The sequence below is a fragment of the Leiobunum rupestre genome, chromosome 2, assembly GCF_980474605.1.
Source record: "Leiobunum rupestre chromosome 2, qqLeiRupe1.1.hap1, whole genome shotgun sequence".
NCBI lineage: Eukaryota > Metazoa > Arthropoda > Arachnida > Opiliones > Sclerosomatidae > Leiobunum > Leiobunum rupestre.
The window spans coordinates 67,672,932-67,686,429 of record NC_143385.1 but is presented as its reverse complement, the minus strand read 5'-3'; the positions used below and the strand labels follow the sequence as shown (position 1 = coordinate 67,686,429).

Below are 13,498 nucleotides of genomic sequence, written 5' to 3'. Positions count from 1 at the left end.
ATTATCTCGTTTGAAGTGCGACTTTGAGATGACGCTGCGGTAGTATATATCAAACGGCAGAAAACATATACGATTTGAACTGTGGGTCAAAATATGAAACTCAAACGTAAAATATGTTTCTAAATACGTTTCAGTCACATTTTTGCGCTTTAGTTTCCACAACGAGTGTAAAACACCTTGCCGAAGTTGAAATTATAACCTTATGCTTAGTTTTTACTAGCTAGCGTATCGGCATGTCACTCAACGTTTGGAACGTAGAAACATTTTTACGCTCGTAAAGTGAAAAATATTATGAAGCGCGCTAATAGAAACTAAACATTATGCTTAGTTTCCCCTAGTGGGAGTAACGGCGTGTCACTCAGCTCTTGTGACGAAGAAACGTTTTTACGTTCGTAAAGATAAATACATTATTAAAAAATATAAAAAAGGACAAAATAAATTAATTATAATAATTATGATGCGCGCAAATAGAAACTAAACATTATGCTTATTTTCCACTAGTGGGAGTAGCGGCGTGTCACTCAACCTTTGGGATATAGAAACGTTTTTACGCGCGCAAAGAGAATTAAATTATGATGCGCGCAAATAGAAACTAAACATTATGCTTAGTTTCCACTAGTGGGAGTAGCGGCGTGTCACTCAACCTTTGGGATATAGAAACGTTTTTACGCGCGCAAAGAGAATTAAATTATGATGCGCGCAAATAGAAACTAAACATTATGCTTAGTTTCCACTAGTGGGAGTAGCGGCGTGTCACTCAACCTTTGGGATATAGAAACGTTTTTACGCGCGCAAAGAGAATTAAATTATGATGCGCGCAAATAGAAACTAAACATTATGCTTAGTTTCCACTAGTGGGAGTAGCGGCGTGTCACTCAACCTTTGGGATATAGAAACGTTTTTACGCGCGCAAAGAGAATTAAATTATGATGCGCGCAAATAGAAACTAAACATTATGCTTAGTTTCCACTAGTGGGAGTAGCGGCGTGTCACTCAACCTTTGGGATATAGAAACGTTTTTACGCGCGCAAAGAGAATTGCAGTATGATGCGCGCTAATAGAAAAAAGACATTATGACGCAAGCTGGTGGAAACTAGGATTTAAGCCTAATATAATTTTAAGCGGTAACGTCCTAGTGAAAACCAGCCATATGTTCTATAAGTGTGTCAGTTAACAACAATAGTTAGGTGTTACGTGACGTAGAATTGATGTCATACACAGAACATAAACACCACTTAGGAGAAAAATATGCGACTTAGTTTGAATTTTGAGTCACGTGACGGAAGGGGTGGGGCTACCTGTCTGATGACTTGGTCTAAACCCACCAAAAATGAGTGGTCACTCTAGAAATGACACGGTAAAGATGAAGCTAGGAAACTGACTCACTTATGTGCAAAACATTATAAACTTATGTAATAGGTTAAAAAAAACAATTTTCTAAAGGTAACGTACCGTTAACGTTCTTCGGTCGTTCAGTATTAACGATAGTCCGCGAGAACATCTCAATTTGTTGAACTAAAGAGATCAAATTGGGACTAATTTCGAATTTGATCCCATCAACCATACACTGACTGCGAAAGTCACTGGAAAAGTCTCGAGCCTAAATGCAAAATCGACTCAAAATGTGGACAAACTTTAAGATAAGCAAGATCTTTTTATTGAAGGGTAAGCGCACTATCAATGGTTTTTGTAACTTTATCGTCCGTTTCAGGCCTCGGGAAAAATATCACTATGCCGTTTGGCGCCATCTAGACTATTACCTCAAACTACATGTAAGAAATTATGTAAAATAAATTATGTTACAAATATAATTATTTGGTCTAATTAATTATAATAATAATCAGCTAGGCTAATACCCAAGGCACCACCTTAAGACTAAAACCTAGTTCCCATTTAGCGAAAAAAACAATTTTTGCGCTGAAAATTGACGCTCGCGAATAAAATTTGCAATTTTTTTCAAATTCGCCGCTAAAGTCGCGTCTCCGCGGTATCTAGCGAATGTTCTATTTTTTTACGTCAACACCTTGGCGATAAAAAGCTTCAGCCAATCAGAAAACGCGTTCCCTCGATCTATTCCGCTCCCGTCAGTCACTTATTAAGCCTAGGTCTTTAGAAAAGCGGCTCAGCCAACTTGACGAAGATACTGAAGTAAAGGTAATTATCTCACGAATAGAATCGTTTATTTATTGAAATTATCAACAGGAACATCCATTTGTTTCATTTTTAACTGATGCTTTATGTTGGGCCTAAAACATTACTAAAAACCCGCGCGAGTTGTTTTCAGCGTTTTTAAATTTTCGCGCTAAAGTGAGAACCGCTTCCCCAGCGACTGAAAAAAACGCGTCTTTTTTCATTGCGCGAATATTTTATTCGTCTCGAAAATTCGCCAAGTGGGAACTAGCCTTTAGTCATCATGCGACTTTTAAAGCCATTAATTCAGGTGGCCGGATTAGTTGGAACCATATTCGAATACTTAAACATTAAATAATAAATAAATATAACGATTCAATAAAATGAATATATGGCGCAGCGTAATGTGCAACATTCATTCAATCTAGTTACACTAACGGTAGTTAGATGGCGCGAAGACACCGACATTTTACCACTTGTACTTTTTACAGATAACGCTTTTGACGAAAAGGTTGCGATAGGCTCGTGCGTTGACCTATCCATAAAAAGATCCTGATAGAAGTTCGATATTGACCTTCAAGAGTAGCATGCCGAGACACAATGGCGTGTTTTTCTGATGATGTCGTTTCATAATGGACGTGTTCACATTGCGTCCGTCGCCCAGTTTCAACCAAGCCATTTCTAACAATAACTCTAAGCTATAAGAGAACACGTAAAAATTTGTATTATCAATTCCAAGGGTGCGTCAAGTTAACCAGCTAGTTTGCATAAAGACCCTGGGTGCGTCAAGTTAACAAGATAATGGGTGTCAAGACCATGGGTGCGTCAAGTTAACCAGCTAGTTTGCATAAAGACCCTGGGTGCGTCAAGTTAACAAGATAATGGGTGTCAAGACCATGGGTGCGTCAAATTAACAAGAAATTTTGGGTCAAGATCATGGGTGCGTCAAGTTAATAAGAAATTTTGGGTCAAGATCATGGGTGTGTCAAGTTAATAAAATATTTTGGGTCAAAACAATGGGTGCGTCAAGTTAATAAAATATTTTGGGTCAAAACAATGGGTGCGTCAAGTTAATAAAATATTTTGGGTCAAAACAATGGGTGCGTCAAATTAACAAGAGATGTTGGGTTAAGATCATGGGTGCGTCAAGTTAACAAGATATTTTGCATAAAGACCCTGGGTGCGTCAAGATAACGAGATAATTGGTGTCAAGAACACGGGTGCGTCAAATTAACAAGAAATTTTAGGTCAAGATTATGGTGCGTCAAGTTAATAAGAGATTTTAGGTCAAGATTATGGGTGCGTCAAGTTAATAAAAGATTTTGGGTCAATAGCATGGGTGCGTCAAGTTAAAAAGAAATTTTAGGTCAAGATTATGGGTGCGTCAAGTTAATAAGAGATTTTGGGTCAATATCATGGGTGCGTCAAGTTACCAAGAAAATTAGCACAAAGACAATGGGTACGTAGTTAACAATAAATTTTTGGTCAATTCCAAGAAATTTTCTTTATATTACGAAAAAGGTCCGGTAACAATCTTAAAGAGAACGCTTCAAAACGGTGTCAATTTGGCCAATCTCGCTTTGAATTAAAACTATAAGCTTATGCTTACTGGAGATAGCATTAACGTTGTTTGTTGATTTTACAACTTCTGATACGCGCTTAGCGTTATCTACCGGTTTGACGCGTTGCGGTGTGAAAAACAAAGCGGAGTGTTTTTCCACATGTTCAAATATGACTATTGTACGCTTTGGGCATGCGCAGAGAGTTTGAGACGCAAAAAAACTTGTTATACCAGTTTCTCTGACAACGTGATCTCGCCCACAATTTTTTTTATCCCTTTTGATAGGCAGCCGAAGAAGGTAAGCGTGAGCTTATATTATTAATCTAACAATGTAACATATCCGTTCTTAAACCGAGACACTAAGATTTAAAGCGATTGCATTTATAAAAATAAAGGTAATATAAATAAACAATTAAGTAAAAATCTTGGCAAGAACATTGACGTCAGTTTGTATTTCCGGTTTTAAAAACCGTCAATTTCGCGAGATTGCAAGTAATCTTGTCAGATTGACGTACCCATTGAAAGAAGAGATTTAAGATATTTTACAAGGTATTTAAAGCAATTGACGTCAGTTTGTATTTCCGGTTTTAAAAACCGTCAAGTTCGCGAGATTGCAAGTAATCTTGTCAGATTGACGTACCCATTGAAAGAAGAGATTTAAGATATTTTACAAGGTATTTAAAGCAATTGTCGGCTCGACGTATACTAGCTCGTTTTTCAACAGATGTCACTAGCGTCGACATAAAAACAAGATGCTTAAGCTACATTATGACCCAAAAGGCGTGAAATAAAAGTACCCCTTGCGTTGATTGGCTCGTTTGTAAATGTGACAATATCTTAAATTATAGTAATTTCTAACAAAATATTTTTATGGGATATATAATTTAGGTTAAAATCCACCAAGTAGAGTATAAGTTGTTTAATTATAATACTCTACAATGGTTCTCTGACGACGTTATTGTTTCGCTATTTTGAATTTTATCTTCCTTGGTCATTAATAGATGGCACCACGTTCTCCAGTAAAGTCGTTTTTTCGAAGAATCAGATAGATTCCTTGTCATCTCTATTAACAGGGGCCTCTTCATAATTCAGGTGGCAATGATAGAGGCGACAATTGCTTTAAATAAAGAACGTCATTCCTCTATAGGTCAATGGGAGAACGACACGTTTCAAGGCGAGGGAAAAATTTCAACTAATGAAACCAATCAAGCCAAACTTCAAAGATTTTTCTTTAACATATAACGCCATTGGAGATCGATTTTTTAAATACTTAAAACTTTACCAGATGGCGCCAACAGTTTGAAAACTAAAAATTCTAAATTAACTTAAAATCGATCAAAATAGGATTTTTTTGCGTTTCTTTTTAAGATGAATTTTTCTTGAGTTGAACTTTCGTTTCTATTTTTTAAATAAATTATCGCTTTAAGGGTCACAATCATATGAATTTCAGAAATGGGGCTTGAAAAATGCCAAATTATGATTGGTCGGATTTGCTACCACGTGGTACGAAAGCTACCTGAAATTCGGGTTGAATTTTTCAAATGATTCATTGGCGCTTTAAAAGTAAGTATTTTACTCCTAGCCACCAAAAAGTTAAAATGGCGCCATCTAGTACACATTAAAGCATTAAAATCGAACATCTAAGGGCTGTAAGCAATTTGTGAATCATTCTAACGCGTGTAAAATTACAAAAATACAAACTTCAAGTCGCCCAATTCGCTCAGAATCTTTTGTTTCGACGGCTGCGCTCCTGTGTTTACAAAATTTAGGTTAATTAAGAAATTATTTGAGAAAGTGGTCAATACTGGAATACCTGCGCATTGGAGATCGATTGTGAACTGACTGTGCATGAGACCAGTACTGAACGCGTCGCAATTGGGCAGCGAGACACTGATAAACATATCGTTCATATCAGCTTGCCCTTGCATTTTGTAATCTTTTAAAATTTTCATCAAGATATTTTTTCTAAATGCAAACGAAATATATTAATGCTAAGTTGGTTTACAGAAGTCTAACCAGGGTTTTATTATGGAAAGGGTCAGCGTGTTACCGGCTCAGTTGTCAGATTGAAGACGGAAAATATCCATGTGCCGTTTTGCGCCATCAGGGTGACCACAGAATATTTTTAATTCCTTGAAGGGGGAAGACTACAGTGGCCATTGTCTAGTTTCGCGCTATTTCAAGCTGAACTCTTTTAATTTTGTATTTTAACTTATAAAATTAATATTTAAGTGTAGAACAGCCTTTTGTTTAGTGACTAAAATAATTTTGACAATTTTAAATTTAAAAGTAATTAAGTTATTACGTTTTAATTCGGACCCCCGGAGTTAAACAAGTTGGGCAAGCGCCCAAACTACCCTTTAGTTAGGACCTTATATCTCGTTAACAATTAATATTAGAATTATCAAAATTATTTTAAGCACTAGAGGAAGGTTCAGCCTAATAAGAAAAATACAGGGTGTCTCAATTTGCTCGATCAGGCCATGTTTCTCAAAATGTATTTATGCTAGGGTTCTGAAATTTTCAGGGTTTATTTGTTAGGTATGGAAGGTTTGGTTACTAAATTCCAGAAAAATCGAACGATTTTGTGCCGTTTTGGAAAATTTATTTTTTCACCGGTAGGTGTCACGCAAAATGTTTCAATAGAAAAGTTGTAGGGCATAGTCGAAAGTGTAAAAATAATTTTGGTTCGGTTGAAAAAGGCCTATTTTTCACTGAGTTTGGAGGTCGGGGGAAAAACAAGTTGTACTAGCAGACAATAGCCTTTAACGAATTGTAGGTAACATGCATTTCAGTTATAAGATTTCAAAAAATAAACAAATAATAATTAGCCCAAGTGACAAATATTTTTTAATGACTTCTACAAAATGTTTTCAAAAATGCCACCTTCTGATGCAATGCACAAATATGCACGATGTTGCATATTGCGAAATGCTCCCCGAACCATTTCGGGAGTCACCCGGCAACATGCTTCGATGATTCTTTGTCGTAAATCTTCAACGCTCGTCACAGGTGTTTGGTATACGTAGTCCTTTACGAATCCCCAAAGAAAAAAGTCGAGTGGTGTTAGATCAGGGGATCTTGCAGGACAACGAACAGGACCAGTTCTTCCGATCCATCTTCCAGGAAACTAGTCGTTTAGATATGCAACCACGTCACGATATTGGTGAGGTGGCGCCCCATCTTGCTGGAACCAGATGCGTCTGTACTCGGCCAGAGGAATGTCGACCAACACGTTGGATATTTCATTTTGAAGGAACTCCAAGTAGTTTTGACCGTTCAGACGATTTGGCAGGAAGAACGGGCCAATAATTCTGTCACCGACCAGCCCACACATTTAAGCGAAACTGCACTTGGTGGCGGTGAGGAAATCCCCAGTGTGGATTCTCGTACTCCCACATATGTTGGTTTTGACGGTTGAAAGGCCCATCTCTTCCGAATGAACATTCGTCGGACATCAGTAGTTGATCGTGAAAATCCTGGTGTGCGTCAGCCATGAGGCAAAACCAATTGCAGAAGTCGAGTCGGCGCTGTCTATCACCGTAATGCAGTCCTTGGTGAAGTGTCGCTCGATAAGGATGAAAATGGTGTCTTTTGAGTGTTCTCCAAACGTAGTTTCGATCCAACCCTAAGTCAAAGCTGGCAGTCCTGACGCTCGCTCGAGGATAGGCGACGAAGTAGGCAAGTATGGTGTTTTCCATGTCGATGTCCTGGAGACCACGACCACGAAACCTCGGATTGATATTACCCCAGTTGTCGAAGTCGCGGACCACTCTAAGAACCGTCGTATGACTTGGTCTGCAATTGGGAAATCTTCGTCTAAATAACTGACTTACTAGAGTAGCATTACGACGACCGTCTCCGTTAAATAATTCTAGCATATGAGCGCGCTGATCTCGAGTGTAAAGAGGTATACTGGACAACAATCGGCCAGGCTGAGATAATGTTTTAACTTTGAAATGTAAACGCTTTAAATACTACTCGGACAATTGATATTTCAAGTTAAAAAACAAACAAAAGAAAAATAAGCGTAATTTTTGGTCTACAAATCTTTGTTTGATGATCTTACCACGTCGAAATGGAAGACGCGGTCTTTGTCTACTTTGTCTAATTAGGTGTTGAACGTAATAATTTTCTTTAACAATAACTTTTTGCAGATCTGATTATTAACTACATAGCTGAAAGCGTAAGTTCCCTAAAATAAATGTACATGTGTGTTGTGATTATGTACGATTGTTTACGTTAAAGGCTATTGCCTGCTAGTACAACTTGTTTTTTCCCCCGACCTCCAAACTCAGTGAAAAATAGGTCTTTTTCCACCGAACCAAAATTATTTTTACACTTTCGACTATGCCCTACAACTTTTCTATTGAAACATTTTGCGTGACACCTACCGGTGAAAAAATAAATTTTCCATAACGGCACAAAATCGTTCGATTTTTCTGAAATTTAGTAACCAAAGCCTTCCATACCTAACAATTAAACCCTGAAAATTTCAGAACCCTAGCATAAATACATTTTGAGAAAAATGGTCTGATCGAGCAAATTGAGACACCCTGTATAATTCAATTATGTAACTGTTAAAACAGAAACGTTCAGCTTGAACGAAAAAGAGGCTTTTACTGCATTCTTCCCCCTTAAAAGGAATTATAGGAAATTTATCAGTGAAATATAGGGAAATATATAGGAAGAAAATTGGGGCAAAAAAGAAAAATATAGGAAAAAATTAGTTATACAATAAGAGAAAACGGTTGTCAGGATTATTGAAAGGGGGAATAACATTCAAAATAAAGTTGATAACCTATAGAAATAGTCGAAAACTATCGGCAAACAGTGTTGGAAATAAAAACTATGACAATAAGAAAACTTCTAAGTGTAAAATATCAACTATTTTAATTTCTTCGGACGTTTGAGTTAAAATATAGGGTATTATAGGAAATTTAATGAAATTATAGGAGAAAAAGGAAAGACGTTAAATTATAGGAAAAATAGGAACTGTGGTCACCCTGCGCCATCTATACTAGTATCCCAAACTACATGTAAGATATTATGTAAAAAAATATTTTTTTTTATGGTACTAATATAATTATTTTGCCTTTCTAATTATTTGTAATAAATCAGATAATATTATATTATATAATAATATTAAGATTTAATATACTACAATAATTTACGCGCTAAAAATAAAATTAGTTCCACCAGCGGTCTTTAGATGGCGCGACGAAACAAGGATGTTTTCACCGCAATGAACTGCCTTCCCTCTCCAACAGGAGCAGACCATTGAATTGGGAATAATACTGCTAGAATTACAATTACGATTTCGGTTGCCATGGTTACGCGGGACCTGTTCTGAGAAGACTGTACGAAATTCATCTTTATAATTAGGCGGTAGCGCCATCTATATTTTGTAAAGATATATGGCTAAAAATAAATAATTATTAGCTAACTCACCGTAACTTGTGTTAAAAAGGATCGTGTTGACAGATTAAAATTATTTTTAAACATTTTCAAAGGTTTGTTTGTTACGAGAAATCATACATTTCAATTTCGCGTCAGATTCGCTCTAAAATTCAATTGCAATAGTTGCCACCACCAGAGACAGATGCCGCCAAGGTAGAACGATAAAGTTGATAAAGTTTCCTTATTGAAAGAAATTGGTCCCGCGCCAGCCAGATTTAGTTGTACCTCTATTTATTCCCAACTCAATGGAGCAGACTATGATTGTAACGACTCGGTAACGAACGGGTTGTTATTCGTGTTATATCGAGGGGCAGGTCACTTCCATTTTGGGTGCGTCTTAATCATAGTAAAATGATTAAATCAGGGTAATCGTGATTAAATCAAGGTAATCAAGATTAAAAAATCTAATCACGATTTAAACGAGATTTAATCATTCTAATCATGATCTAATCTTTTTAATCAGGATTTAATCATTTAAACGAGATTTAATCATTCTAATCATGATCTAAACTTTTTAATTAGATTTAATCATTTTAATCAGATTTAATCATTTAATCAAGATTAAATCAGATTTAAACATTCTAATCATGATTAAATGTGATTTAATCAAGGAAGTGGCCTGCCCCTCGCGTTATATGGTAAAGTAGGGGAATGCGTTGACCTCCCTATAAAAAGATCCTGGATTAACAGTATTACCTTTTCGATGGTACAGTGCTCGGTTTATTCAAAACCATTTTGGTGTGCGCATTCGATGGCAATTGCCTTTTCCAGGCGTTAAATTCGTTGTGATTATAAAGCAAGTGCCACGAGGATAGCAACACATTGGCATCCATAGTATGATGGTCAACCTGACGTTACAAATACTTAAAAGTACGTCTGTATAAATGTATTTTATTTCTACTTGGGAGAATGACTATTTCGAGACGATCTTTAACGTTGTTCTCAATCCCCTCATGGCCTAACATAGTGGTTCCCTAACTTTTTAAATGGCTGAACCCTTTTGTATCTGAAAAGAGGCTCGGTAAATGGGCAATGGCGTCTTTTCACGTTTTGTAATAAATAATTGTGCAGCAGGACTCGCGAAAATGGAATAAAATGTGAGACTACACTAAAAACGTAGTGTTGTAAGTTTAAAAATTTTCCGGAAAATGACCAAGAAATTTTTTCCGGAAAATTTTCCGTATTTTTCCGAAAAAAAATAAAGGAAGGTTTTTATTCCATGATTAGTCTAATATTGTTTGAAAATTTAAATGAAGTGGAATTTTCGCCTCAATTTTTTCGAATTTTTGGCGTTTTTAGCAGATAAATTCTGGCTAGCAGACGACAAAATACGATTTACTCCTTTTCAGAAGGAGTAAAAAGAGTAGCCCTAATACTCCGCAACCAGCGAATAGTTTACGGGCCGGAGTAATTATCATCCCCGGAACAGGCGAATAACACGTTTTAGGGTAAAAAGAGTACACTTTTAGTCGGAGAACAGGCGAAAGGAACCACCTAATAAATAAATACAGAGTTGCCACGGTTTTTTCACTCCGGAGATTTTCCCGGGCTTATTTTGTGCCAATATTTTGTATTTTTTAACCTATATTTTAGTAAAAGTTTTCTATTAGTCCCTAAAAGTCCCTGAAATTTCCCTGATTTATAGGATAATTTTAAAAATTCCCTGATTTTTATACCCATATTCAAATTCCCTGACTTTTATATGTGTGTGTTTTTTTTAACATTTAAGGATAATCACAGGATAAAACTAAGGAGTTTTATAGCCTGTATTTAAAAGGAGTCATAACAAAAATAAGAGATAGCAGGAAATAAAATTCAAAATCTTCATGATTTTTTTTGGCTTTACGAGAAAATTGACAAATTAAATATTTATAGTTAAAATTTTATCAGTTGGGTTTTAACAAAAAATACTAAAAATATAGGGTAAAAAATTATAGGATTTTGTAGGACCATTACATAATTATAGGATTGTTGCGAGCCCTGAGATTGGTTCCCTACACCTGACGATTTCCGACGCTATTGACGATTTTCCTCCTCCACTCTCGCGACACTGAAACACTAGACCCAGATTCCCACAGATCGTCTCAATTATAATAATAATAATAACAATACCCAGGGCACCACCTTAGGCCTAAGTGATGATAGTCATCGAGCGACATTAATTCAGGTGGCCAGGTTACAATGCGTAGGTGGTGGCCAGCCCATCATGCCAAGTGAGCCAACCGCTGCTCCCTACACTCACTATTACCATAAGTTAATGATACCTCTAACAAGGAGACTACCCGAGGTGGTTATCACCGATTTTGTTGAAACTCGGAGGTTAGGTAGACCTTATGGTAGTATGAAAATTGCCAAACGGAAAAGTTGCAATGGGCTTTAGTTTTCAGATGGCAACCAAAAACGTTTTTGATCTCTCAAAACCAAAAATCTCCATTTAAAAAAGCATGGGATTTTCTCGGTTTCATAAATTTTTTTTCAAAAACTTAATTTTCAAAACTTACCCAAAAAGATGAATTTGACCATTATTTGGGTAAAATTGATCAATGATTTTGGGTAAAATTTATAAATATTGGTAAAATTTTAACAAAATTTGGTTAACCGAGAAAATCCCATGCTTTTTAAAATGGAGAGATCAAAAACATTTTCGGTTGCCATAGGAAAACTAAAGCCCATTGCAACTTTCCCTTTGGCAATTTTCATACCACCATAAGGTCTACTTAACCCCCGAGTTTCAACAAAATCGGTGATAACCACCTCGGGTAGTCTCCTTGTAAGTAGACAAATGGCTATGCTGCCTATGGCGGATATGCTTGTCCAAATCGCCCTATGTCTCTCCGTACTGCGTATCAAAGTAGCCTTAACATACACTTGGAACTGCCGAAGCTGACATTTCTTTAATCCCGTTTGGTGCAAGGCCAGCTTGAACTTCCCCAAAAGAGATAAATTTCGGTATTCCCTTAGAAAATTCGTTCCCCCCGCAGAGGCAAAAGAACGTTTTTTTTTGCTATTGCTGGGTCCGAGATATTTTTAAAATCTTTCATTTTCGCGGGAATCGGAGAGACAAGATTTGACATCACATTTTCTGGACAAAGATTCCACCTTGAAAGGGCTTATTTGTCTACTTAGAGCAGCGGTTCCCAAAAGGTGTTCCGCGGAACCCTGGGGTTCCGTAAAATGGTCACAGGGGTTCCGAGAATTCGCAGCGCGGCCATCTTTGTTTGTGTCAAGAGTTTAAAATGAGTAAAAAAAATGAGTTGGGGTTCCACCAGAATTAGGTGGATAATTTAGGGTTCCATAGCAAAATAAAATTGGGAACCGCTGACTTAGAGGTATCATTAACTTATGCTATTACCGTTAACTTCAGCCAATTTTTATGGAAGGGGATGATAAAGGGTTCGAAAACCAAAAACCCAGTGAGGTTTTTTGGACCAACCCACCTCAGAAAAAGGAACCCTGGGGAAACCCCACTAAGCAGTGGGGAGCGAACTTGCAAACTCAACGCGGTGTCATCTCCCTAAGTAGAAATAAACGCATTCGTTTAATTACCTTAAATTTGATGGAGGATTTCACTAAGGAAGCCAGAGGCAATTGACCACTGGATATGGTCACATTGGTCACGACTAACGAGGAACTTAAATCACCTTCGGGAACCGCCAACGTTTGACTCGATTCCAAGTCAACCGTTTGTAAGCTAACTGACAGCGTCCTGCGCAATTTTGATTTGGAATTAGCGTGCGTTCTTGAAAACAACGTGCGAAATTTTAAAAGTCACCTATTGATGCTCGTTTGAACCCATTTGACGTCAAATGATTCGATTTTTATCGAAATACTCTAATATAAAAAAATTAATTTTGAAAATCGACGTGCAGTATTTAAATCTTTATATGTACCTCTGGGATTTTAAGTAAAATATCTTCCAGTGATGCTGGTTCCGGAAGAATCTCGTCAGAGATCATTTCCACGTTCGGCTTTTTATTCGCGTTAAATAAAGTTTTAAGTGTTGTCGGCTGAAATCCTACAAAATTAACACGTCAAATATTACAAAATTCGTCGTAAAAATAAATTTTAGTTTTCAAAAGTTTAAAAACCAACCCTGATACATAACGACTTCGGGATTAGATATTTGGAGATAAATTTTCTACACGATTAAAATATTTCATTAGAAAAAAAACACGCAAATTTACCAATGCTCTTTTTTTTAAATTTACCCGTACGAAACTTGGTAAACTGGCATCAAAAAATAAGGAACATTGCACGTTAATGCCAAACGAAAATAAAATCGACCGAGATTGCACCTAAATTTAAAAATATAGTATTAAATATCGCACGTTTCGAGCACGCAGTTCT

The 13,498-nt window shown here is 36.7% G+C and overlaps 1 protein-coding gene across 1 annotated transcript in view; it reads right to left on the bottom strand.

Moving 5' to 3' along the window:
• The window catches only part of hob (bridge-like lipid transfer protein family member hobbit), a 47,249-nt gene that overhangs the window by 22,741 nt on the left and 11,010 nt on the right, over window positions 1-13,498 (bottom strand). Inside the window, exons 7-16 of the mRNA XM_090166247.1 lie at window positions 13,360-13,446; window positions 13,244-13,289; window positions 13,042-13,166; window positions 12,924-12,982; window positions 12,698-12,857; window positions 9,848-9,999; window positions 5,505-5,656; window positions 5,393-5,441; window positions 2,705-2,828; window positions 1,453-1,600 (exon numbers count right to left, since the gene is read on the bottom strand). Of these exons, the coding sequence (XP_090022373.1) occupies window positions 1,453-1,600; window positions 2,705-2,828; window positions 5,393-5,441; window positions 5,505-5,656; window positions 9,848-9,999; window positions 12,698-12,857; window positions 12,924-12,982; window positions 13,042-13,166; window positions 13,244-13,289; window positions 13,360-13,446 (1,102 nt within the window). The remainder of the gene's footprint in view (window positions 1-1,452; window positions 1,601-2,704; window positions 2,829-5,392; window positions 5,442-5,504; window positions 5,657-9,847; window positions 10,000-12,697; window positions 12,858-12,923; window positions 12,983-13,041; window positions 13,167-13,243; window positions 13,290-13,359; window positions 13,447-13,498) is intronic.